We start from the raw sequence: 27,703 nt of genomic DNA on the forward strand, positions 1-27,703 counted from the left end.
TAGCCAGGCTGCCAGGATTGGCGTGAGCACACCAACGTGACAACACAACAATGGATTTTCTCGGACCCCAAGGGAGCTGCTCGGCTCATTCTGCATTAGGCAGGGCTCTTCCACTTCCATCCACAGGGTGGTTCTCCATACAGTGTATGTAGCCGACTGTCTCACTGCCTGAAATTTAGGAGCTTTCCCTCAGCTGCTGCTCAGGCTCTTCTGTTTGCCTTGGCAGTCACAGCAGCTGGATGTCCACATCTGCTTCAGAACAATTCTTCCTTACCCGACACGTTTGACCAGGGAAAGGCAAGGAAGCCCTCCCCTGCAGCAGGCAGGATGAAGTAAATACCTTTGCCTACTTTTTTAAACAAGGCTGACACTGCCAGTTACTCTGATATGATGATATGAGGCGTGATTTTGGTAACCCCTCCTTGGAAGCAAAGATCAGAAAGCTTGAGGTGAAGAGGGAAGTGACAACAAAGCTCCTGCAGTGAATGAGCATGGAGTAAGTAAAAAATTGGGGGGGTTGTTTGGGTTTCTTCCCCGCCCCCCCCCCTTTCTATTTTTGGTTGGATTGTTTTGTTCTGTTAAAAAAAAAAAACAAACACACAAACAAAAACCTTCCCCCAAAACCCCCACACTTGCCTATCTTTTCGGAGACAGCTTGTTTTTTCCCTTCTTTCAACAGAGCTGAGCCATCTTTGGCAAAAGGGGAATCTGCCATAAATTGCCGCCGAGCCCTGGGACTCGGGTGGGAGTGGCTGGCAAAGCTTGCCGAGGCAGATTCCATTCCACTTCCCATGGGACAGGGCTGGGAAGTTGAGCTGGAACAGAGAACTCTGCCCTGCAGAGCTGTGCTCTCCTTGGGGGGCGGTGTCTCTTAGTGCCATCCTCCTCTGCCAAGCTCTCAGCCTCCACTGACGGTGAAGCTGGTCCAGCAGGTCATAAATAGTAAAAAAAAATGTGTGATCATGGTTGCAGCAGTGTGTGATAGGGAGAATCAGCAGAGTACAATAAATAACAAGCTGTGCTTTCCTTCCTTTCTAGTGTTTCAAACCAAACTCCAGTTTTTGGAGGTGGTTATTATTATTATTATTGCTATTATTACTTCATAGGGACAGACACAAAGCACTTTCTAGTGTTTCAAACCAAACTCCAGTTTTTGGAGGTGGTTATTATTATTATTATTGCTATTATTACTTCATAGGGACAGACACAAAGCATGATTTACCTCCAGTTTTCTTCCCTGTGTTCTTCACTCTTCCTCTAGCAGCCATGTCCCTAGTTGCTGCTCTTTTAATCTCATTCCTCTGCCCTCTTTCTTTCTCTGATTTTCCTTTTGGGCCCTGCTCTTGTCCTGGCTGGAAGGAAAGGTCTCTCTTCCTGGGTGAGTAGTTTGAAGCCAAAAGGCACAATTAGATAATTTAGACCAGGAACTGCTAATCATAATGTGAAAATGCTTGAGGTAATTTACAGCCTAGGGCCAGACCATCCCTTACTGCTGTTGCTCTGAAGGCAGGGTGCTGCCATAATAAATTAAAACATTTGGGTAACTTGCCACGACAGTATTACTTACTGAAAATGCACAAAGCTAAGTGGTAATATAATCATGATACAAGAGAGCAAGGATTGATATTTTCCAGGCCACTAAAAACTGTATCCCCTCTAGTCAGAGCTATTGAGGCTGGTTCCCTGGGAGTGCAGAATGGAAAGGAAAAAAAAAAAAAAAGAGAGCGAGAGAGGCTACTGATGATCTCCTGCTTTTGGCATTCTTGCAAGGGCATCCCTTGTATTTTGGTTGGTAAGCAGCACCTGTTTCTGGCTCACCAGCTGCAAGCACTGAGAAACTGGCTGTGCTCACACCAGCTAGGAGTTTTTGATTTCTTCTCTCTGTCTTTCCCCACTTGATACCTCTCCTCTTCTGAACATCTGTATACCTGGAAGCTATGGAAGAAAAGGGGTCAACAGGGTGGAACAGTAGGTGGCATATGGTATGCTGAATGGGCTTCCTTCAGAGCCATAATGTAATATGAAATTAATACATGTAATTACATTTTGATATACTGTTCACTGAGGTGAAGCTGTTCTGTAGCATGCTTTTGTACAAGGTGGAAAGCAAGCATCTATTTTCAGCCAACAGCTAAGCAGAGAGAGATTTTGTGCATTACCAGTAAATATTTCTATATATGTAGTAATTGTAATTCACTTTTTTAATATTTAAATAAGTGTTAAAGAATTTGGAGTTTTGCTCTGGTTTTGCAGCAGTGTGCAAATTATTTCTTCCACCATCTGAAGTTAGACAAAGAAAACTAGAAGGCAAATTCTTTTGCTCTGTGTAAATACAGTCTTTTAGCTTAATTAACAAGGATTTATTCCTAATTTTTCTGCTGGAGTTGGATCTCTCTTAGCATTTTTAAGAATGAGAAGTTCCTTTCTGTGGTGGATTCCCAGTGAGCAGAGGCGTTGCCAGGCTTTTCGGGATGATGGTGAAAAATGAGATATGTCTGGCTTCAATAAATATTTTGCTAATGAGGAGATGTTTTTAAAGTGGAGGTTTGTATTTTTTATTCTCTGTAAGTTTATCTCTTTTTTTTCTTTCAATTCAGCACATCAAGAATGATTTTTTTTCTAGCAGTTTCAGGCTTGAAGCTTGCTTTCTGTAAAGCAAAGATGAAAAAAAAAAAAAAAAAAGCCCAATCCAGAGTCTAGACAAGGCTGCTGGCTGGAGAAAGTTGTTACCAATCCATGTTGAGTTAGGTCCCCTGCTTCAGCCCCATGATAAACTAAGCAAAACTTTTTTGGAAAACTTTTTTGGCTAAATCTCTTAAAGTTACTGTTGAGGCAGCTGCAGACTTTATGGCATTACAGGCAAGTGGAATAAATTTTATTGGAAGTTGATTCATTTATGGTTGACAAGTTTGGAGAAAGAAATGGTAGAGCAGTCATATGTAGTAACAGCTGCTGAAAAGAATGAGTTTTGGATAAGGTTTGCAGATAATCAAAATTGTTTAAAGCCAGTGTGTCCACACAAAATTTGCTGGCCAGTTTGGGCCTCTGTGGCATTTGGTCTCATTTTGCAGAAATGTTTAGACTGGATTATTAGAGTCCTCTGATCTCTTATGGGGAGGTACCAGATTTAATAACTGATGCTCTGCACTTCTGGTTGTACCTTTAAAATACTTTCCTGGACAGCTTGTTTCAATGCTTTAGAACCCTTTCTCTGAAGAAATTTTTCCTAATATCCTGTCTAAACCTCCACTGGAACAACTTGAAGTCATTTCCCCTTGTGCTGTCACTTGTTATTTGGGAAAAGAGGCTGACTACCTCTTCAATTCAAACTCCTTTCAGGTAGCTGTAGAAAGCAATAAGGTCTGCCTTGTAAAAAGTTAGAAGGATTGATTGAATTTCTCTTTTACCTCTGACATCATGCTGGTCACTGTGCTCAATCTGTTGCTTTCTATAAGTTTAATTTATTTTCAGGACTGCATTGCTACATTGCAAAGCCATTGCTGCCATTCTCTTCACATTGGCAGGTTTATGGTTCCTTCCTGAATGCATTTGTTTGAACTTGGACAAATTAAAACTGTGTTACTTGAATTGACCAACCTGCATTTTTTTTCCCAAGAACCCTGGACTCAAATGAATCAGTTTTCCTGATGCTTCATTTTCTTTAAGTTTTTGTTGTTCTTTCTTTACCATCATTTAGGAAATTAAACTGTATAAAAAATTATGTAATTATTTCCCCCCACCCTTTTTTTTGATAACACCCTGACTGTGGGCACCACAGAACTAAAATTGTCTTTTCCTTTGTACAGGCCCTCACAGAAGCAGTCTAAGGTGTAAGGCTCTTGCACAGGTACAGCTTCTCTGTGACATCTTGAAGGAGCAGATTTCTTGAATCAAAGGATGCTATAATTTATAATGCTGTCATTCTCTAGATGTGCACTGAGCACAGCAGTGTCAACTTAGAACATAATTATAAGGAAAGCATAAGCACCAATTTTTATAATTTGGTAGGATTTCTTCAACATCTGATTGGCTGTGCCAGTGGCTTCTGATCTGTGCTCAAGATCATTGTTAATAAGGCTCTCATTTATTGTGTAAGTCCATGCTGAGTCTTGTAAACAGAAGTTACATAATAGTTGTCTGTGTTTTTCTGATGTTTTGCACTTACCTGATTCATTAAGCAGATGTTGTACAATCCGTCAGTAATACTAGCTGCCAATTATTTTTTTTCTTTACATGTTTTCAAGCAATGAGATCTGTTTCTCGAATGGAAGTCTGACTATGTCTCTATCATAATTTCCAGAAATAGTATTCTAGGGAATTTTGAAAAGGTTTACACATGTATGTATCATATGTATGTTTTATAGTCTTTCTTTCCATATTGCTTTCAAAGTTTACTAGTGTTTAATAACTGAACATACTTGCAGTCTTTCTCCATGAATTGCTGAAAAATAATGAGTTGGAGCTCTAAGCATGGATACTGTATAGTGCACAATACTGCTAAATAACAACTTAGAATATGGACTTGGAACAGTAAGCAGTATGTCACCTGAGGTGGAATTGTCCTTGACCCTATCTTAATCCACAAGCAGGATCACCACAGTGATCAGCAAATACACAGCATTTAATACCATGAGAAAATAAAGTGCTGGGATGGGGCTGAAGACATAGGTAAAAGCAGATTTCATAATTTGCTCCTTTTTTAAATTTAAATATGAGACAGGCAGAGGTGGAGAGCATTCCTCTTGTGCCCATCTTGGAAAGAATGCCTGAGTGACTCAAAGGGGCTGTCAGGGACTGCTTATGTTCAAGATCCTTTTAGAGCCCTTCCCTCTGTAGCTCTGCCTAAATGTATTAGTGCTCAGAAAGGATTCATTGTGCCACTATAATTCCCTGCTACTCTTAAGAGATATAAGACTGGCAACCAGATTTTATGAAATTTTGTGTGTCATATCAGTATTTATGTTCACTACTCTATGTTCACTCACAAAGCTTTTCAAAGGGAGAAGGAGCTAAATGAATGCCAGTGTTTGATTTTAGTACTCAGACATGTGTAAAAAACCAGAAAGAAAACAGCAGTATAAAATACAGAGTGACTAAAAAAAAAGTTTTTGCTGGCAGAGAATTTGCGTGTTTACAGCAGGGAGTAAACAGCAGCGTTCTGTGCTCAGGTGCAGTGAAAAATTGGTTAGGTGAAGAGGAGGAAATGCTGTTTGGCTCAAGCTGCAGAGATAAAAATCATCTCGCTTCTCCATTGGTGTTATTCATTACTTTACTTTTTTTGATAGAAAAAGTGTTTGTTTAAAATTTACTTCTGTGGACAATAAGTAATCATGGCTGTTAACTCTGTGTTAGGTCAGCAACATAGTGTTGAGAATGTGAGGTCTTTGCTTCCAGACAGAGTTTTGCTAGCAGGGAAAAATGTGAAGGTGTGGGATTTTTTGGTTTTTTGGGGTTTTTTTTCGGGGGGTTGGGGGGTAGGGGCAGTGCAGTTTGTTTCAGTTTGCATTTTTAAGTCATGCCAGCAGCAGTATGGGCCCATCTTCAGTAGTGGCCCATCTCCAGAACACATGGTGAGAAAGATGTAAATAAGATATAAAGAAAAGTTTAGTCATAATTTGCATGAAAGCCAGTGAAAGTTAATACTTGTATTATTAATCAATCATTATTAATTAATAAACTATTAATATAATTTAATAACCATATAATTTATTATCATACTTAATTATAATACAATATATTAATATATAATATTTACTATAATATTTAATGTAATATTAATGTGACACAATCAATTAATTATTATTATTAATAAATAATAATTATTGATACTTGTATTATTAATACAAGTAATTGTTAATTTTATTAATATAATTTAATTGCAATATAATTTATTATAATATTTAATTATAATACAATATAGCAATATATAATATTTAATATAATATTTAATAAAATATTAATGTGATGCAATTAATTAATTATTATTAATTAATAATAATTATTGATACTTGTATTATTAATACAAGTAATTGTTAATTACTTGTATTATTGGCAGTTTTCAAAGATCTGCCATTCCCAAAGCATGATGTAATTTTTGATAAACAAAATTTTTTCAAGTCTTTGCACCAGAAGCATCACAAGCTGTTAAGCAGTTGTACAAAATAAGTATTACAGTCAAGTAGATGTGAATAACAGTAGCCCAATGTCACAACATAAAAACAACTGTGCATAATCATAAGTGCAAGGGGGTAAAAAAAATAAAAAACTCTCTCCATCCCTGGTTATCCCTGCCACTAGATTATATGAATCTGATAGTTTTAGCTGCTGTTCATCTTTCTATCTCACCAACTCCTACTGACTTCTCTAGAACACAGGCTTAAATTCAGCAATTGCTGTATTCAAGTAGCACAGAGAACCAAAATGTCAGCAAATAAATAAGGCTACTCCAAGTAATTGCTCAAGACCTTCTGAATTATAAAATGTATTACACCAGAGTTAAGATCTGAAAGAAGGGATGGATAGGAAACACTAGAAATAAACACATTTTCAGCACAGGTATGCCTACCTTTCTAGAAAATGCAATGAAAACAGAAAAACAATGTGACAGAAGAAAAGGAGAACAAGCTAGTCCTTTTATCTCATCTGGAAGGCTGGAAAAGCTGTGTGGGAGAAACAAAACCCTTTGTAGCATATTTTGTTATTATATCATGTCTTCTGAAGCACTGAAATAGAGCAGTGCCAAACTTTATACAAATTTTCTCAGAATTAACCAGATAGGAAATCGAGGAGAGGCAGTAGCCATGCTGTGCTACTATTTAAACAATAAGGACTTTGTACTTTGCCTGGAATTCGTGTAAAACCTGCATAGCTGTTCCCATTTGATGGCTGTTCCAGTTCACTGGCTGTTGCTGGCAGGGATCCCAGTGTGTCCATGCTGGAGAGAGGGGGAAGGGAGAGCAAGAAGAACAGGAGCCAGTTCCTGCCTGCTTTCACCCACACACCTTTTAGAGAATCAGGACTGCTCAGCACATCCAGGAGCAAGAGGGATTTCGGAACCAGAATAACTGAGAAGAGGGTTTGTTTTCCATATTGTTAAAAGGGGCTGGCCTTTTTTGTTAGTCCTGATAATCATTTTATTGTGGCTTACTGGCTTACAGAGGGAATTACTGTCTAATGTATTATTGGATTTCTGTAAAAGATTGCTGATTTTTAGAGGCGGCTGTTAGATTCATAAATCACGTTGGGTTTTCTCATTTAATAGCTAAGGAAACTGGACAAGCCCTAGGGCCCAGTAGTGGGTTCATAACATCCTAGTGCTGTCAGAGAGAGTTCTGCTTTCAGAAGGAATCAAGCCCTAACAGAGAAATGTGAATATGCATATTTAAATTGTGGTGGTTTTCTTAGTAAGTGTGGTCATTCTTGTAGTCCTTCAGTAAGAGAAGTGCTCCTAAAATGGCTTGCAGTAAATCAGATGGTGCCACATCCAATGGTATTTAGATCTTTTTAATACCACCAGTGCTCAGTTCAAGTTTATGGTTTTTCTGATGACCTCTACACAAGTTTCTGTCTAAACACTGATGTGCCTGCTGTGACCAGCTGGCTGTGATGTAAGAACCTGTGGGGAGAAAGCAGAGCTGTTGTAAGAGCTTGGAAAGCTGAACAACGCCCTGGGAAATCAAGGGGTTTCTTAGATATTCAGATCTGTCTGGTTCTTTTGCTCCACTTCAGCAAAGAGGGGCTGATCCTCAGCTACTTGGTGGACTGAAGATTTACCCTGTAATACTTTTGGCTTAATCCTGTACCACAAGCTTCTTAAATGTAATGCTGTCTAACAGTGGCTGGGAAGGCAGAGCTCTGCCTGTTGTTAATGCACCATGAAGATATTGCCATTGTAGGTGATGACCAGAGCCATCAGTCATCCTTTGTTGTCACAGATTAATGGCTTCAGACACTTGCCTCATCATTGCCCCAGCTCACTGGGCCTCGGGGGAGCTGCATTTAGGCTGTGACAGCACCACTGCACTGCCATCTCAGAAATATTTGAGATCTTAGTAGTAAGTCCTTTGCTTTATATTAATACAGCTTGCTTTTCTGATAGTGGGATGCTGGCATCTGCATTCACAGTAATGTCTTGCTTCAACTAGCCACTGCATTGAGTCAGGGAGCCTTTGCTGCCTTCCCATTAATCTCCGACCCATGCACTGGGCAGGGAGGATGAGCCTTCAGTGCTGCCTTTTGGGATCCTGCCAACAGCAAAGGGAAATATCAACACTGTAGAAAAATCCATACCTAACAGTGATCAAGTTTGTTGGGTTTTTTGTTGCTAGTAGTATGTCCTTTCCTTTGTATATTACAGTCTGCTTTTTTGTTAGTGGGGTCCTGGCATCTGCATTCAAAGTAAGGTCTTGCTGAAGCAATGAGTCAGAGAGGCTTTCCTGTCTTCCCATTAATCTCTGACCCATGCACTGGGCAGGGAGGATGAGCTTTCAGTGCTGCCTTTTGGGATCCTGCCAACATCAACACTGTAGAAAAATCCATACCTAACAGTGATCAAGTTTGTTGGGTTTTTTGTTGCTTTGTTGTTTGTTCTTGGAAGTTTTGTTGTTTGTTTGAGGGGTTTATATTTGTTTTGCTGGGGGATTTTTTTTTTTGGTGGTGGGGGGGTATGGGGTTTTTTTGTTTGTTTGAGGGGAGATTTGTTTTTCTGGGGGATTTGTTTATTTTCTTTGGTGGTGGGGAGGTATGGGGTTTTTTTGTGTTTTTTATTTCCTTTATTGTCTCAGCCACCACCAAACAAGAATCTATATGTTGCTTGGAAAAATCATCGATGGATCCCAAGTTCTGACTCTTAATACTGTTTTCCTGACCAGAATAACAATATCTGCATTTTTTTTCCTGTCATATGGCTCATTCTCTGAAATGCATAAGGCAGGATTTACTCTGCTCTGGACAGCTTAGTGTTTCTCAGACACTCCAGGTGAATTCTTGTGTACTAAAAAACAGAAAAAAAGCTCTCAGAAAATGCTGTATTTTTATTTTTGGAGGAAAAAACCCAAGTCTTTCATTAGTCAAGATAGAACTTTTCAGTTCTCTGTGTTTAGAAGTGACTCTGTGTTTACAGACATGTCTTGAGTTGTTATAGAAAGTAAATGTTCCTATTACTTTCAAGCTGTTCCTTGGTACAGCCAACAACATCTTTGTTCTTGTGCTGTTTTGAAATAGCAAAAAATGTGGAAAAGTAGGGATATTGCATGGGTGGGATAGTTCCAATTTTTTTCTCTCTTCTCAGTGATGGAATGAATGACATCTCTAATTTACCTCAGTGTACTCCCCAAAGCTGAGCACGTGCCAGTCCCCACTGGAGCCAGTTTACCATGTACTTCTGCAGGACTATTTGCACAATTCCAGTGCAACATTATCTGCAGGTCACTTAGGTCATTCACAAGGAAAAGAAGTACTTTCCCAAGCCGTTCTTTTTTTCAAAGTGACTCTGTTTAAACAAGCAGAAAAAATCACTTCCACTCATAAAAATTTACTTCACCAGACAAAAATAAATATTTAACAAACAAAAATATTATTTCTAGATTTTTAAAGTCCAGGTTGGCTTCATGGAGTTGGCAAGTAAAAAAACTGGCTTGTTAAATTTACAAATTAAGGTTTGGAGTCCTTTAAGGAAATAATCATAAAGGTATTTATGTTTCTAGTAACTTCTAGTTTCTAGAAGTTTTTAGTAACAATTCAGATAGAAACCCCTTCTTGAATGTACTAGATGGCATCTAAACCAAAGAACAATACAGCCCCTTTCCTAAGAATGATGGTGACAACCCAGAATGGCTTTTATTTGATATATTTTTTGTAGTTTTCCTTAAAGTTCATCTGAGGTTAAGTAAAAAAAGTAAGATAATAGTTTTACCTCATTTGTAAAATGGTGAGAACATTCTTTTCAGTAACACCAACAGTTCTGTGCATGTATGGAGTAATAGGCACCTCTAGCTCTTTTTTAAAGCCATCATCATTTTGCCTTATTTCCAAATTCTCACAAGTCCCCCTGGAGTTAGCAGCAGCTGTAAACAGATCAGACTTTGCAAAACTGCATGCAAAATCAGCAGAACTTTTGGATTCAGATTTATTTCTTTTCCTTTTTCATCAGAATTTGTATGAGTGACAGACTATGTACCTGTTTCATAAAATGGAAAACTATGAAGTTTACCATGGGAAACAAGGGTAAGAAAGACATTCATTGACGCTCTTTACTAGATTTTAGGTGTTATGCTTCAGAAATCAAGCAGATAATCTTACATTTTCCCTGCTACCACCACCCCAATAGTACCTAATACAGGTTTGGCTCTATTGGTATTCCAAAATCTATTAGCCTACTTTTTGTATGACATGGAGTTTTAGGAGTGTATAGTGTATAGTATAGTACACTCACTATACATTGATCATATTGTAGCATTTTCCAATGTACTAATGTAGTATCTACTAATGAACTAGCAGGCAGAAGATGTGATCTAGCACATGTATTTTACTTCGGGTGAGCATCTCTAAGCTTCCTATTCACTGAGGCTCTTTCCTAGATTTTAGGTGTTGTGCTTCAGAAATCAAGCAGCTAATCTTACATTTTCCCTGCTACCACCACCCCAATAGTACCTAATACAGGTTTGGCTCTATTGGTATTCCAAAATCTATTAGCCTACTTTTTGTATGACATGGTATAGTGTATAGTATAGTACACTCACTATACATTGATCATATTGTAGTATCTGCCAATGAACTAATGTAGTATCTACTAATGAACTAGCAGGCAGAAGATGTGTTCTAGCACATGTATTTTACTTCAGGTGAGCATCTCTAAGCTTCCAATTGCAAACACTTTGAGCAGCTAAAATGTGCAAAGATATTCTTAGGGTCTCCTAGAAAGATAATCAAGTTTAAGCCTGTTGCTGCACCTTGATTTTGCAGATGGCCCCATGGTTTAAGGAGCACTTTGCAGACACTGTGTGTAGCAGTGGGTGCAGTAAATGTCACAATCAAGCCATTGCCATAATGACAATCACCTTCATTCCAGGAGCCTTAACAGGAGCATCCTACAGCTCCATACAGGGATGCCTTGGGACACTTGTAATTATCCAACCACTCATTCTACTGGGAACATCTGCAGAGATCAATGCAAATGTCAATAAAGAAATTCAGACACAAAATTCCTGTGTGGAATAATAATAATAATAATAATAATAATAATAATAATAATAATCCCAATAATAATCCCAGAAAATGATACAAATATTATAAAACTCAAGTAAGGACTTCTGTGCATATTTAGGAGCTCCATCTGCTGGCACTCTTTGGTTGCTGTTTGCACCTATACTCAGTCCCCATGAAACTTTAAGAATAGTAGTTTAAAGACTATTGTAAAACTTACAACTGCTTTTTTGTAATGTTACCTCTTAATTTTTGCTTTTAGGAGATACTTAAACATTTGGCTAATCTTGTGCCTGTTTCCAAGAACCTGTGTATCAAATCCTTCCAAACCTAACTTTTTACTGATACTGGCTGATGACCTTGGTATTGGAGATGTGGGTTGCTATGGCAATGATACAATAAGGTATGAAATAAATTATCCCTTCCTAGTGAACTTCATACTGATGATACTTAGCATTAAAATTCATTATTAATTTATTCATTTATCTAGATACACTTCTTTTCAAGCTATGAACAAAATCCAGTAATTCCTACTGGAGTCATAATTATACAGGCATGCTTGAGAAACTTTCTGGGACTCAGAACTTTGCAAATGTGTCTGTGCACTGTAGTTGTCAGGCATGAGTATAATACATAAATTTCCATAATTCCAGGGTTGAAACATGAAGGCATGAGATTAGAATTTAATATCAATTAACAACTCTAGTTGATTTATTATGAAATGACAGGTCAGTCTTTGAGATGTATTTATCACTAGTGCAGTTATCAATCTGTATATAGATTGATTGAGAGAATGATGTGTCCTTGTCCTAGCCTATTATGTTGTTTGTGAACAGACTCTTGTTCCCTTTGCTGCATGGGATTTGGTGTGGAACATACCTGAAATATCTTGTTTCTCCCCCCTCCCCCCCCGCCGCACCGCCCCCATTTTTTTAGTTAATAATAAAAGCACATATACCCATGGAAACCTCATTTCTAAGGAGTCAAGGTATCTCAAAAATACATATAAAACACAGAACCTTTCTAGCTGAGTTCTAGGTAAACAGATTTTTCTAAATTTGATTGTGATACAACAAAATTAGGACGAGCAGTATGCTATGAATTTCTGTGTAATACATTTTCATCAGAGATGGGACTTTTCTCTTTAGGACCCCTAACATTGATGGCCTGGCAAAGGATGGAGTGAGACTTACTCAGCACATTGCTGCAGCAGCTGTCTGTACTCCAAGCAGAGCTGCTTTCCTGACTGGCAGATACCCCATCAGATCAGGTTGGGCCTCTCTCCAATGGTTTGCTGCAGTTAGTCTAGTCAGTGTTGATATTAAAAATCCCCTTAAAAAAAACATGTTAATGAACCGTTAATCTTGGGATTTGGAGTCTCAGTAAAAAGGGCAAAAGTTAGAGAGGGCTAATGATTGATTTCTATGGGAAAATCCCCATATAAAACACATTATGTGTGGCTAAATGACCACACAGAAATGGACAAAAATCCAAACACTACATAGCACCCAGAGGTGGAAAAAGAAAGAAGAAAATTGCGTGATATTGTGTTTCAGTGGCACTATGTTTATATGAAATGTAATATTTTTAGTATCCTGGGAAACGTTTTCCCAGTGAAATGTGTCAGGCTGTAGAATAGTTCTCAGCAATTGTGTCCTAAAACAGATTTACTTCAGCCATGTAAATTTATGACAGAAGAATTCAGCCACTGCAATTATCAGTAATAATCAGTGTAGCTTCTGATGTCATTCTGATTCACTGAAGGAGAAATGTAATAGTGAACTGTACATTTCAGAAGTGTGCTCCCCTGACCCTGTAAGCCTTTTGTTCTAGATCAAACTTATTTGCCTTTTTTTTTTTTTTTTTTTTTTTTGGTTAACATCATATTTTGATAGAACTTTCTTTTGATTTTAAGAAATTGCTTAATATCCAAATGTAGGTGTCTTCCTGCCATTTGTAGACACCCCAGCATAGGTGAGGCATCTGCATTGGACTAACATATGATGACATGGAACTTGGATAATACATCATTTTAGCAGTCAAGCAGAATATCCTAGGGCATAGGAAATGGCTTAGAAAAAGGCACTGGGCTTAGGCAACTGGGTCCCATGCAGTAGAAAGCACAGTCGGAGAAGACTGGAATTCTGAAGTCTGGCTTGCTTTATTCTAAAGACTATTATTCCCCTCTAGGCATGGCATCCAGTACTCAAAGGCAGGTTCTCTTCTGGAATGGTGGTTCGGGGGGACTCCCACCAAATGAAACTACTTTTGCCAGAATACTCTACCAGCAAGGTTATTCTACAGCACTTGTAGGTATGAACCAAAGTTGTTGCCTTTTCATTTTTTGTTATTCTAATTAGGTTACTTCTGTAAATACATTTTTTGGTCAAAATTTCCAGGATAAGTTAAACTAGATTTTCTTGTATGCATAACTTTCAAAATCAGCAGGGTTTTTAGAACACTGTCCACAAGTCCCATGTGAGTACAGCATATCTGGTAAATCCAAAATGAGGTGTATGTATTACATAAATACACACTGCAAATGGAAGTGAGTTCAAAGGAAAGAATCTTGTTTGCCCAGTATGGATTGCTTTAGGATGAATCAGCAGAGATATTTACTGATGTATTAGAGCAGAAAAATGTCATCTGCCAGTTGGCACTGAGACTCCACAATGGTCTTAATTATATTGATTTCAGCACAGTGATCTTAATGATATTGACTTCAGCAAGGTTTTTAAAACTGTCTCTCACAACATCCTCATAGGCAAACTCTGGAATTGTGAACTGGATGAGTGGACAGGGAAGTGGGTTGAGAGCTGGCTGAACAGCTGATCCCAGAGTGTTGTAATCAGTGGCACAGGGAAAAGTTGTCACCAGTGGTGTCCCTAAGCACTGAGCCCAGTATTGTTTAACTTATTAATCAATAATAAAGATAATTATGGGACTGAAGTATCTCTCTTATGAGGAAAGGCTGAGGGAGATGGGCTGTTCAGCCTTGAGAAGACATGGCTGAGAGGGGATCATCAATGTCTGTCACTGTACTTCTGCTCCCTGAGTCTGTCACCAGTTCCTCCCTTGGCTGCATCTTAACAGAGAAATACAGGCAGACACACCCTAATACAGGATTTAAGATATTTGCTTTTTATTTCCAGGGAAGTGGCATATGGGTGTGAACTGCAAAACCCGCCATGACCACTGCCACCATCCTTTAAATCATGGTTTTGATTATTTTTATGGTATGCCTTTTACCCTTGTCAATGAGTGTCAAGGCACAGATGACCCTGAATTGGCCAAGTCTTTGCAAGATACGTATTGGTTTTACACTCAGATGATCATCCTTGCAGTATTTACTCTTGTGATTGGAAAACTTGCCAATTTATTCCCAGTAAAATGGAAAATAATCATCTGTCTGGCTATCTGTGGTCTCCTTCATTTCATCTCCTGGTTCTCCAGCTATGGTTTCACCAAGTACTGGAACTGCATCCTGATGAGAAACCATGATATCACTGAACAACCAATGAACCTACAAAAAACTACTTCTAATGTGCTGAAGGAGGCAATTACATTCATTGAAAGGTAATCAGCAGAGGTGAGGAGCAGGCTGGGGGGGAACAAGCAATACAAAGGGGTCCTGACCAGGCACTGTGCCTTCTGCCAGTAGGAACAGAAAAATTATCTTAGGGTGATGAATGGACTGTCATACAAAGTGTCATATGAAGTTAATGTTTTGCAAACAGGAGCATGATAGTGAGTTTTAGTTTTGTGGGTTTTGTTTATTTTTTTTCTCAAATGTATTCTTCATTTATTATCAATAACCTCAATTGGAATTGAAAAAAATGCTAAGCCTTTAAAAGTATTTGTGTGTTAAATCTGAGCATATCCATATTTCTGTCAGGATTTAGGGGTTGTGTGTTTGTTTTCTAAAGGAAATGTGAGGTGGAATAAATTCCTTCTCTAAAACTTTGAGCATAGCTAATCTCAGGTTCCTAGGATATTACCTGGCTTGATGTTGAAGCAATACAGTTCCACTGTGGGTGATATCTGCCCCTTCCATGAGGACATCTCAGGTCCTCATGACACACATCCATGTTTAAGTTTAGGCAAGTGAGTCCTCCTCTCCTTGCTTTCAGGAATGTGTCAGTCATTTGGCTATGACCTCTTCTTGTTGTTTATTTAATGTTTTGCATGTATAATTTGGAACTGGAAAAAGAAAGGACCCATTACTTTTTTGGTCTTAAAACATCTTTGAGGGGTATGTTTTAATCCACTCTGCTTCCCAAAACCTCAAAGCCAAAATGATATCAAAGTAAAAATTGTTTGGATCTCAACAATATAAATATAAATTGAGAGAGTAACTGCAATACCACTGTTATATTTTGGGTTGAGTGACAGCTTGAAGAGAAATGACTGTTGTTTTCTTTTATTTCAGAAACAAGCATAGACCATTTCTTCTCTTTGTTTCCCTTTTACATGTTCACACCCCTCTCATTACCACAGAGAAGTTTCAGGGAAGAAGCAGGCATGGCCTGTATGGAGATAATGTAGAGGAGATGGACTGGATGGTGGGTAAGTGCTGGTCTTGAAGAAAATTCTTCATTCACTTCGATGTGGAAAAATTAAAAAGGTCATCACTAAACTCCCTTTTGACATATGTAAAACACAGTGCACTCACCTTGGTTACCTAGTTGATTTCAGAGATTACCATACCACAACCGTACAATGCATCTTTTTTATTTTCTTAATATGAAAGCTTAAACTTTCCTTGTAAGGATTTGTTCATTATCTTTTTTTAAATTACATGCTTCTACACTGAAGTGTTAAATGCAGTCAAATAATCAAATGTGTCTGTGATCATGTTGTTAATCAAAATGTGTGCTATTTCTCCAGCTCTGGTCTTAGAAGATGTAAATAGTCACTGCTGAATAATACATTATATGATGATTGTTTTCTGTGCTTATACATTTTGATTTTTAAAAAAGTCAGAACCTCTCCTAGCCAAAAGTTAGAAAGATATGGAGTTTCACTTAATAAATTGTGTGAAGTCAGTGATGACTCACTTAGCCCGTAGTCTAGGCTCTTGATTACCAATCAGGTTAAACTTCTGATTGGTTAATTTAAAGTTAAACCTAACTTTTATTTAGTTTTTTTTTTCTTTTCAATGAGAGAGAGAGAGAGATAGCTACTGTTTCTATGTTGTCAAAAATAAAGGCTCTATTAGCAAATTGCCTCCTGTCGAGGCCACGATGCAATTCCTTTTTCATTTAATTTCCTTTTTTCATTCAATTCCTTTTCATTTCAATTCATTTTTCTCCAGTAATCATGTCTACAAAATCGTAATTTGAGAGGAACCTGATTGCTTTCAATGGACAGGCTGAAAACTCCTGCAAGATCCAGTTGAACCAGAGGACTCAGCCATGCTCCTCTTTCCTCTTTTGGCATCAGCCACCTTCAAACATAGGCTCTGTAAGCAGAGATGGATGGCGGAAGTCAAGATATAAAGAACATGTTGTTGAAACAGGGTAGCAGCTAGTGAGGACAAAACTTTCCAGAGTTGGATAGCTCTCGATTTGGGGTCTAATTCAGAACATACCTAGACTCAATCTAAACATTTTTTGTGTTTGATGAAGTCAATAACTAGTTTCAGCAAGGAGAGACAGGAAAGGAAAAGAGACTGAGCAGAAGTGGTGATCACTGGCTTGTGCTTTTTTCTTGTGCAGTTCAGCTTTTGCGGCTGCTTTTGTAGGTATGGAAGCTGTTCTTGGCAAAGGTATTTGATAAGGAAGATGATGACAACAATTAATTGAAGATAAATCACATTCTATGTAAACATTTGATGAGGTCAGTACAGAAAACATGCCTTATGAAGTTAGGTTTGAATTACAGTCTATGAAGTTTTTATTGCTGACATCAGGAGATTATTTTGGTTGATAGTATGCAGCCTGGTCTCAGATTCCTTGTTCAGTTCCTGGTGATACACAGCAGTTGTCTGTGGTTAGTAATCAGAGCAGCCCTATTATTTAAGCTTTTCAAGATATTTGAGGCTACATAGTGAAGATAATTCTTGAAGCACAATCTACAGAACAAAGGTGACGGAGTATTTTGAGTAGCTTGAATAAAAGTATCACTCATTTATTTTCCAATTTTAAAAATATTTTTATAGACCAGAAACAAATGTTTAAACACTCATTGGCTTTCTCTAGGGCTCTTATAATTTCAAAGAATCATAGAATATGCTGGGTTGGAAGGGGCCATACAGGATCATCAAAGTCCAACCCCTGCCCTTGTGCAGGATACCCCAGGAATGACAGCATGTGCCTGAGAATATTGTCCAAAAGTTCCTTGAACTTTGTCAGGCTGGTGCTGTGGCCATTTTGCTGCAGAGCTTGTTCCAGTGCCCAACCACTCTCTGACTGGAAAAGTTTTTCCTGATATCTTACCTAAACCTCCACAAACACAGCTTTGTGTTGTTTGCTCAGGTCCTCTTACTAGTCCTGAGAGTGAAGAGATCAGTGTCTGTCCCTACGTTACCCCTTCATAAGGATGTTGAGAACTGCAAAGAGGTCTCTCTTCCCTTCAGTCTTCTCCTGGCTGAACAGACCAAGTGACCTCAGCCATTCCTTATAAGGCTTCCCCTCAAGGCCCTTCATCATCCTCAGGGCCCTCCTTTGGATGCTCTCTAAAGGCTTTATATGATTCTTACACTGTGGCACCCAAAACTGTCCCCTGCACTCGAGGTGAGGCTTCCCCTTCTCAGAGCAGAGCAGGACAATCCCCTCCCTGGCTATGCTGTGCCTGATGTTCCCCAGGACACCCTAGGATGGCCCTCCTGGCTGTCAGGACACTGCGGACTCATGTTCAACTTGCCATAGACCAGGGCCCCCAGGTTCCTTTCTACAGTGTTTCTTTCCAGCATCTCTTTCCCCAGTGTACACACATATCAAGGATTGCCTTCTCTCAGCTGCAGAATCCTGCACTTTCCTTGTTAAACTTCACATGGCTGGTGATTGCCCTTCTCTCTCATTTGTCAAAGTCTCTTTGTGTTGAATCTGGTAGTTCATAACAAAACTCATTCAGACAAATGGAAAGACTCAGTCTTCACTGAATGTGGAGTCAAGACCTAGAAAATCTGACTGCATCTGCTGATGTTTTTCTTTGTTTATAGGCAAGCTTGTGGATGTTATTGACAAAGAGGACTTGAAGAATACCACATTCATTTATTTTGCATCGGATCATGGAGGATTCTTAGAGGCTCACAGAGGAAATTCTCAATTGGGTGGATGGAATGGGATATATAAAGGTAAAATTTTAGTAGTTTGTACATGCAGACTTCCTTTTTTAATAAAAAAAAGGGTGATAGAAAAAATATACCCAAACATACTACATTTAATAAACTATATGATGGGATTATAATCTTGGATTGTAGGGCTGAAACAAAGTCAGGGCACCTGCTATTTATAGGGCTGGGGCTGAATAGAGGGGCAGGACCACTTCACTCAATTTGCTGGCAATGCTTTTCCTAATGCACACCAGGATACCCACGCTCTTCTTGGCCCCAAGGGCACACTGCTGGCTCAGGGAGCACTTGCTGTTCACCAGGACACCCAGATCCTTCTATGCAGAGCTGCTTTCCAGCAGGTCAGCCCCAGCCTGTAATGGGGCATGGGGTTATTCTTCCCAAGGTACAGGACCTTGCATTTATCTGTGTTGAATTTCAAAAGGCTCCTCTCTACTGATTATCTATGTCAACACTGGCAGATATCCTGGTGCCTATTTTTCTTACTATAGTTCTCCAGTTTCTCACCCATCCTATATAAGTTTCTTCTAGAGTCCCTATGACTGGCTTGCAACACAGGACAAAAGCTCTATGGAAATGAAGACCTATGGTATCTCTTGTATGTGCTTCCTCCAGATTACTAAGCCTTGAAAAGCCACTGTGACATCTTGGGCAGCTTGGCACTTACTGTATAATGAAGACTGAAAGCTGCCACAAGTCACAAGTTTCCCTGTAGAAGAAGAGTCACGTGCACGTTGACCTCGCTCAGCATCACAATGCACATTGTCTAGTACTAAGTTACTTGATGAGCCACACAAGCAATGTTTGATACAGCTGGGATCCACCCACACACAGTCCTAAATGTAAAATTAGTCTTTCGTTCTTGATATAGAGATTCCATGCTAGTAACAGATGCAAAAAGGCCAAGAGGCTCACTTGAATAACTTACAAACTAATCTAAGGAATTCACTTCCACTAGCTGAACACAAGTGTATTAGTAACAAGAGAGTCCAGAGGGGAAATTGAAATGTGTCTGGGGAGTTCAGGATGAGAGGACAATGATGAAATCATGCCTGCTTAGAGAGAGGATACAATATCAATTTAGATATCAATAATAGAAAGACTTTACTATTTATGTCCACATACAGCAGAACAGGGGATATCCCAGTGAGACAAACTGACAAAATTAAAAAATATAGTTTAATTAATAAATAGCTGTGAAACTCACTCTTGCTATTAAGAACTTTATATTAAAAACAAGCAGATAAATAAGACACACATACAAATAATGAGAAGAGCCACTGCTTAATGACAGTCTACTGTTTTCCAGGATTTAGTATGTTTTCATTAAAGATGCATGAAATACCCTAAAAGTCTTAAAACATTTTTCTGTACATGCACAATAAACATCTGGTATCTTCTATGATTTTATCTTTTTGATACTTCTCCCCCTTCTATAACAGGTGGAAAAGGAATGGGAGGCTGGGAAGGAGGAATCCGTGTCCCAGGTATAGTTAGATGGCCAGGAGTGTTGCCTGCGGGGACAGTTATCGATGAACCTACAAGCCTCATGGACATTTATCCTACAGTAGTTCAACTGGCTGGAGGAGCAGTGCCTCAGGACAGGTATAGAGGTGGCTTCACAAATCATATTGCTTCTCTTTCTTTTTTCAGACAGAAACTGACTGTGTCGTGCATCCTAACAGCCACACATTAAATTCTCTTTGTTTCTAAACCAGGTAATTCTCTAGGTTTTTTTTTCTGCACAGCTTTCCTCATCTTGTCTGCATATGTGAAAAACACAAAGAAACAAACCTGTATGTTTTATCAAGGATCATTTAGATGACTCAGTTCTCCTATCACTGAAAAGCAACTTGGTCGATTTGGGACATTAGGATGACTGAAAAAGACAGACTTCTCTAAAGGACATGTGAAAGTGTGGGTGGCTAAGCCATTTCAGCAGAAATCGTAGAAGTACTGGTAGATTGTAACTAAACACAGTGACAACCCAGATTGTAGCTGAATTGCTAGGCAGTTCAGTAAGTGGCTTCTTTTTTTTTTTTTAATTATTTTTACAAAGCCTGGAGCTCAACAGAGCTGTCAGCTCTTTACATTTCAGGTGGCAAAATTAAAACCTGTGAACCATGCCTTCACTATTGTTATCACTTCTAGGAAAATTACAGTAATGGTGTCTGATGTCCCCAGCAGGATGTGTGAACTAGCTGTACATGCAAAACTAGTAACTGCTAATTACTGGTCTCCACACACTCATCCAATTAAAAATCTCAGGGCTCATTAGCTGAACAGTACCTTGGTTTAGTGATGACACCTGAAACCTTAACGCTGCACAAATGGACTGAGTACTGCTCATGCTTCAGCTGCAGACATAAAATTCTGAAGCTGTCTGGTGACTCTGGTCCTCTCCATCAGGGTCATGGATGGGCACACCTTGCTGCCCCTGCTGCAGGGGACAGAGCAGCACTCCAGGCACGAGTTCCTGTTCCACTACTGCGGTGTGTTCCTGCACGCAGTGCGCTGGCACCAGAAGGACAGTGAGTATAAACAGCCCCCTCCTGCAGGCCAGAAATGATGTAATGTCCTCTAGCTTCCAATAGAAAATAATGTAAAAATGTACATATACACGTTTATACACATATATATGTATGGAATACGTTCATGGTCTCAAACTCTCAGTTCTTCTGCAAGGCCTCGTTGTTTGTTGTCCTGCCTCACGTGAGATGAAGGGGTTTGCTTCCTGGGAAGTAGAGCTTCAAGAATGTCTCGCTATTCTTAGAGCTCTCTCTTTGTTTCTCTGTAATACCATTTTTTGTGAACACAGAATGTTTCTGGGCAGAGAAATCTGTGTCTGACTGCCCCAATTCCTGGATAATATTCCTGTTGGAAGAGTCACTTCCTTAGTGAGAGGCTAAATTCATACTCCAATCAAATGGGACATTTGAAGAATTGCTTTTCAGGTTCTCCTGATGTTTTCCTTGCCTAAATTACATTGCTTGTTCTTCTAAACTATATAAGTTCTACTTAAATAGCTATATCTGCATACAGGATGCAGATGCAAGGTGGATTTTGTAGCATTTCATGTTCCTATGAAGCCATGTGCAGATCTTATGCATGCATTTCTACAATTCTTCCCATTGAACTGTTTATGGCAAGGGGCTTGAAAACAATGCCATGTTCTGCATATAAAACACCAGTTAATCAAATATATGGCTCAGCTTTCAGCCAGGCCAAAAATTTTTATTTTTTTGCTGCAACTGCAGTTTCTTCTGATTGGGCTGACAGACCAGGCTGTTTTAGTTCATTTACAAGTATGTCATACTCACATTACTTATTTATTATTAGTTAACATCTGTCTCTTGATCAGCCTAGATACAAATCCATTGTGTCTCGATGTCACCCAGGCACAATCTATCCTTTAAAGCCTTCACTGAAGCCAGAAGAATGCTTTGTTTCTATGTTAAAGAGTCCTTTCCTTTACCTCTGCAGCATAAGTCTTATTAGTGACAGTCCATTTCTTTCTGATCATTAAACTGATTGTTACAAGATGGGTTTGAGGCATGTTTGGATTGAAGCAGCAGGTTTCCTTTCCCTTGGATATATTAAATTTACACGCTGTCCTAACATGCACATGCACCCTTCAGATTCTCTCAGAGCTACTTCAGTAGCAAATTGTATATCCCTCTTTGCCTCTTGGAGATGAGTGAAACCCCCACTGCTTTTATCAGCACTGATTTTTACTATCTTTTTTTTTCTTTTATCCTTCTGTAACCCAGCTGTCTACTCAGCTCACCACTGCAGGTTAATTAGAATCAGCCTCTCTCTATCCTTCTAAGTGAACTAACAAGGACTTGTCTGTCTCCCACTCTGCAACTCAATTAATTATTTGCAGCTATGAAAAGTGACTGTTAAAATTTAGAAGAATCAGAACAGTTCTCCCCAGACACTCTACACTCACTACCATACAGTGTATATATTATAAAGAATTCAGCTCAATTATTTATGGAAAAGAATGACTACTTAGTTCAGTTTTTCTGATCACTAATTTCTATGTACATCTAGGTAAGTCCATATGTCCATCTCATATAATAAATGGCTATTTTACTGATATCATAACAGCACTCCAACTAGAGCTAGATACTCAGAAAAAATGCATGTCCCAGGGAGTGCTTGTTTAACTCTTTGTAAGAAATATCTATGCTGCCTGACCAACAGACATAAGAAGCAAATTCCATGTTCTGGGCACCTTGATATCACAGAGAATACTTGCACTTCTGTCAAAAAACAAACATTCTTTTGGTAACAAGACAGGGACAAGCTTGAGGGTGCAGTGGACACCCAGCCAGCACCAAAGCAAATACTCAAACAGACGTAAGGAGAATCTCCCCTCATAAGCTCTCAGAAAGTTGAAATATTTCATCTTTATTTCCAAATCCATGATATTCTGAGCTGGAAAGGACCCATGAGGATGATCAAGTCCCACTCTTAAGGAAATTACTCATCCAGGGACTGAACCCACAACCTTGGCAGTATCACCACCATGTTCTAACCCTTTTTCTTTCAGAAGACATTTTTTATCCTTTCTTTCACAATTTCAGAAATGGAGATATCTAAAATTTATCTTCGTTTTCTTACACCTAAACATTTCAGAGCCATTGAGACAGTATCCCTCCATAAAAGTGCAGAAGCAGGATGTGGAAACTGTGTGGTGAAAATAAAGAAACACAGTGCCAGCCAGCAACTGGATATTTTAATTTAAGATGTTACCTTAGATATTACCTTATTTGCTCCTCTTCACCTTTTAAGAAGTTTTAAAATTCTATTTATTCACAAAATATTGTTCTAGGGTAGTGACAAAAAGAGAGACTGATGAATAAATCTGCAGGCTGCAGACATAAAGAAGGCTCTAGACACAAGAAAAGAAAGGAAGAAAAGTTCAGCTGACTCCGTTGAACCAAAAAGAAAATTCCATGTAGGGACAATGCAGTTGTCAGCTCTTTAATGCTTTGAGCACAGAAGTGACTGCAACTGTTGAATGTCCCCTTTCTTCTTGTCTCTTTTTTCAGACATAGTGTCTAATTGCTGTCTTCTTGCTGGGCACATCCTTGCCTCTGAGTTCAGTGTAGTGCTTTCTAAATGTGAGGTAAAGAATAGGAGAAAAAGGAGAATGGAGGAAGAAGTAAAATATCCTGATGTAATGTAATGTAAGTGCTAGTAATGTACTAGGACTACATTCATCTGTATTCCTAGTAATTTACCACTTTTTCACCACAAGTTACAAACCTGTGCTTATCCCAGGTGGTCAGAACAAGGGCTTTATGAAATACAAGCTCTAAAGTTGTGATCTATTTGCCTTCTTCATGTTAACTTAAAAACTAGACTCCAGATTTTAAAAGCCTGCACTTCCCACCCTTTTGGAAGTGTGCTGGAACATGAGCAGAGAAATATGCTGTGGTCAATTTCTGCCTAAATGTACTTCCTCACTCAGATGCACAGTGCCAGAAGAAGAACCACCTATCAATATGTACACCTAGAAACTGGGGACTACATTCTCCATTTTCCCACCTCCAAGAGGCACAAAAATTTTTAAAGGGAACCAAGAAAGTGGCAGACTCCATCTGTATTGAAACCATTGGGCTAACCATCCATATAGTGCAGACAGTACCCAGAGCCAAGGGGTACCCATGAGTCACAAAAACCATTTGAATCCCTGGCAGCTTCCACAGCACCTTTTCCCTGTATGAACCTTTTTCCTGTATGCAACATGATATAAGTTTTCCCTTGGAACAACAAAGCAGATCACTTAAACATGAACCAACCTTTCAGGGACCACCCCCAGCTCCTAATGACATTAAGCTGTTCAAATGTGCTTCTCCTGTGACAGGTGGCACCGTATGGAAAGCTCATTATGCTACTCCAGTATTTCAGCCAGAAGCCTCTGGGGCCTGTTTCAGAAGAGGAATTTGTCCATGTTTCGGGGATGGTGTAACCCATCATGACCCTCCACTGCTGTTCAACCTCTCACAAGATCCATCTGAGGCAAATCCTCTCTCAGCTGACACTGAGCCCTTGTTTGACACTGTGGTGAGGAGAATGAGAAGAGCAGTGGAAGAGCACAGCAAGACTCTGACCCCAGTCCCACAACAGCTGTCTCCTTACAATAATATATGGAAGCCATGGCTGCAGCCATGCTGTGGCACATTCCCGTTCTGTTGGTGTCATGAAGAAAATAGCAAAGCATAGTCTAATACCAAAGTACAGTTAGCTTTAAAGAAATTGATAATTTTTCACATTCACATGACTACAGTCATAAAGAGATTAAAGATTAAATTATACTGGGATAACAAAAAGGGACATTAGTGACTGGTTTTTTTCTACCTTTTCTCTTATCAATGGTAATTAATTAAGGCTGTGGTAAAAAAAATAAATAAAAATTAGGGGTCATCTGTATAATCTATCCCTCAAGTGAATAATTCAGGATTAAATACCAAATAAATGAATCAAAGTTTATTTTCTTACTGACTTACAATTCAAGCAAATTATGACAGATAAAAAAGCAAATTTTCAATAGCAATTGTCTGTATACAAAATATGCTTGTTGAGAGAACAGGACTGAGCCCAAGAGAGTATCCCTATTCAGGCCATATGTTTTTAATGAAAAGTAACCATTTGCACAAAAATGAAAGGATTATGAAAATGAAAAAAATAATGAAATGTAAAATTGCACATTTAATTTTGAAAGATACCAAAATGCATTGGCCTCTCAGAAATAAACACCTATTAAATTAGAGCAATTTTTTGCTTCATTATCTGTACATTGATTTGTCTGTCATGAAAGATTTCGTGGGGAAAACTGAACTGACAAGGATGTTTTAAAAATTAGATAGGTAAAGTTAGCATCTCAAGAGCAGTAGCAAAGTACCTAGCTATTCTGAAATGTTAAACCACAACAATTCTTACTGATATGTGTTTTACATGTAGTTAGGTCATCTCACTTGTAAGAACTCCTGGCTGCCTTAAGAAGATTGCAAAATTTGGGATCTATCTGTGAGACCACTTCATAAGCCTGAATGTCCTACTTGAGTGACAATGCCTCTGATTTCATAGGAATGCCATTATGCCTCCTGAAAAATATTCTTTGTTCAGTGAAAAAACACTATGTTTTCAGTAGGAGGTGTTAAAAAAAATCACCTCACAGTATCATCACAGGTCATCTTCCCCAAGCCAAACAAGTCTCAGTACTCTGTACAGTCATTAGGGAAAAGGAGGGTATTAAAATACCTAATCCTCTCTTGCTGCCCTTAGGTTAAATAAATTCATCTCTCAAGATATAATCCTAACCATGCTCTTGCAGGGATTTTGCATCAAAACAGATTTTCAAATGGACATTCATGTATTTTTTCCTCCCCTAAAAAAGTAGATTGTGGGCCCAGATTCAAACTTCAAAGTCTTCCTGAACACTGTATATTCAAGCCCTATTATACAGGTAACGTCACCCACACTTTAAAAAGTATCACAGGATGGTAAGAGCAGCAGAGCAGGTACTGTAGGTGATGTGTTTCCTTGAAGCTTGATGTCTTGAGGAGCCACACCTCTGCAGCTCTATTCAGGACCAAGGTTGCCTGTGTGTATTTTTTTGCCTTTTAGAAGCAGGAAGAGACAAGAAAGCCCATAGCTGCCACAGCAGATCCCTTTCACCAGCTTTGGGACACAAGAGAGTGCATGCCTGGATTATATGCACCCTGTGCAGTGTTTCAGGAAACCTCCTGACTTACACCTTAGTGTGCTAGGTCAGGGGTGTGGTGAGTCACTGCTGTTTAAACAGCACAGGTTGTGACCATGATGCAGCACCAAATGCAAGTCTAAATAGCTGACCAGGCAGTTCTCCAGGTTATTTTCCATTTCACCTTTTCTCTAAAAGGTCACCAAGAAAGTCATGTGGAAAACATTCCACATAAATCATAGGCCATGTATGAACATGAACTGATTGGATGCCTCAATGACACACTTAATAGAAGTATCCAAAAATACGTTTGTTCTCACTTTTTGATGGTGTTTAAATCTGCACCAACATTGCTACACACTTGTCAGATTTGACACTTCTCTGTGGCTGACAGGAACTGAAACCAGAGCAGCTGCATTTCACTGGATTCATGCAGGGAGAAAAGAGCACAAAAAGACTACACATTTTAAAGTCAGTTTGGCTGATTCAGAGATGGAGGACGAATCCTACTGCTCAGTGGGGAACAAAGCCAAAGCCAGTCAGTTCAGTAACATCTACATTATCAGTTAAGTACAAGGATAAGTTTTTTTCTCAGTTCACTTCACTGGCTTCCCCACTTACCCACTCGAATCATTAGGTTAAGTATCAGGAGAAAGTTTTTCACACAGAAGGTGGTTGAGCACTGGAACAGGTTCCCCATGCAAGTGGTCACAGCACGAAGCCTGTCTGAGTTCAAACAGCACTGGGACAATGCTCTCAGGTCCATGATGTGACTCTTGGCATGTCCTGCATAGGGCCAAGGGGTGGAACCTGTGATCCTGCTGGGTCCTTTCCAACTCAGCATGTTCTGTGACTTACACACAAGAACATGCCCAGTCCCACACTAGGCTATTATGAGAGCACTTACCAAGGGGTGGGATGGTGTTCAAGCACCCACTCAGCATGCAAGCATAAATCCAAACTTTAGGAAGCCAGACTGGGAAGGCCAGCACATCAGCAAGACCCAGAACTCCATCTCTAAACACAGTGTGAAAAAAATCACCCTGTATAAATGTAAACATTAAGCATTGGTCTAACACTCCATTCCTCTGAAAATTAAATTTGCTGAACTGTATGTCCAAGTACATAATCTTGCTATCATGTAGATATCCATGTTGCCTTTCTGACATCTAAACAGATAACTTTATCTTGGCTGGCATCTGTGGAAAACCAGAGGCACTTTCAGGCAGGAGGAGGAGAAATTAGGGCTGGCAGCATAGAGAACCTGCTTTTGTCAACTGTTAGGAGACCTCAGCTTGGCACAGGGAAAAGTGCTTTTCCCACACAGAGAGGAAGAGGGCAGACAATGCCCACAGAGGCTCTGCAGGCAAGAAGGTGAGCAAAGTCATAGGAAATTGCTGAATTGGATGTACATCACTTCAAAAAACAGAGAGGACAGGAGAGAAAACTATTTTCACGCCTAAGTTCCTTTCATTGTCTAAAGCTAAATG

General features: G+C 39.1%; 1 protein-coding gene across 10 annotated transcripts; it reads left to right on the top strand.

The window, feature by feature from the left end:
• Positions 1-25,839, top strand: LOC120510192 (arylsulfatase D-like). 10 transcript variants are annotated; one of them, XM_039725742.1, is made up of 12 exons: positions 1-496; positions 3,807-3,847; positions 10,151-10,224; positions 11,465-11,605; positions 12,351-12,472; positions 13,393-13,515; positions 14,355-14,778; positions 15,632-15,768; positions 18,365-18,499; positions 19,939-20,101; positions 20,906-21,027; positions 24,375-24,733. In XM_039725742.1, exons 3-12 carry the CDS (start codon positions 10,172-10,174, stop codon positions 24,731-24,733), a joined length of 1,779 nt encoding a protein of 592 aa, XP_039581676.1. In that variant the 5' UTR covers positions 1-496; positions 3,807-3,847; positions 10,151-10,171. The 10 variants fall into 10 exon arrangements, with proteins under 10 accessions (XP_039581676.1, XP_039581677.1, XP_039581682.1 ...); XM_039725741.1 differs by lacking the exons at positions 1-496; positions 3,807-3,847 and adding exons at positions 6,403-7,075; positions 7,896-8,054; XM_039725740.1 differs by lacking the exons at positions 1-496; positions 3,807-3,847 and adding exons at positions 6,403-7,075; positions 7,935-8,054.
• The last annotated feature ends 1,864 nt before the right edge of the window (positions 25,840-27,703 follow it).

The sequence above is a fragment of the Passer montanus genome, unplaced genomic scaffold (assembly GCF_014805655.1).
Source record: "Passer montanus isolate IOZ18808 unplaced genomic scaffold, ASM1480565v1 scaffold56, whole genome shotgun sequence".
NCBI classification, from domain to species: Eukaryota; Metazoa; Chordata; class Aves; order Passeriformes; family Passeridae; genus Passer; species Passer montanus.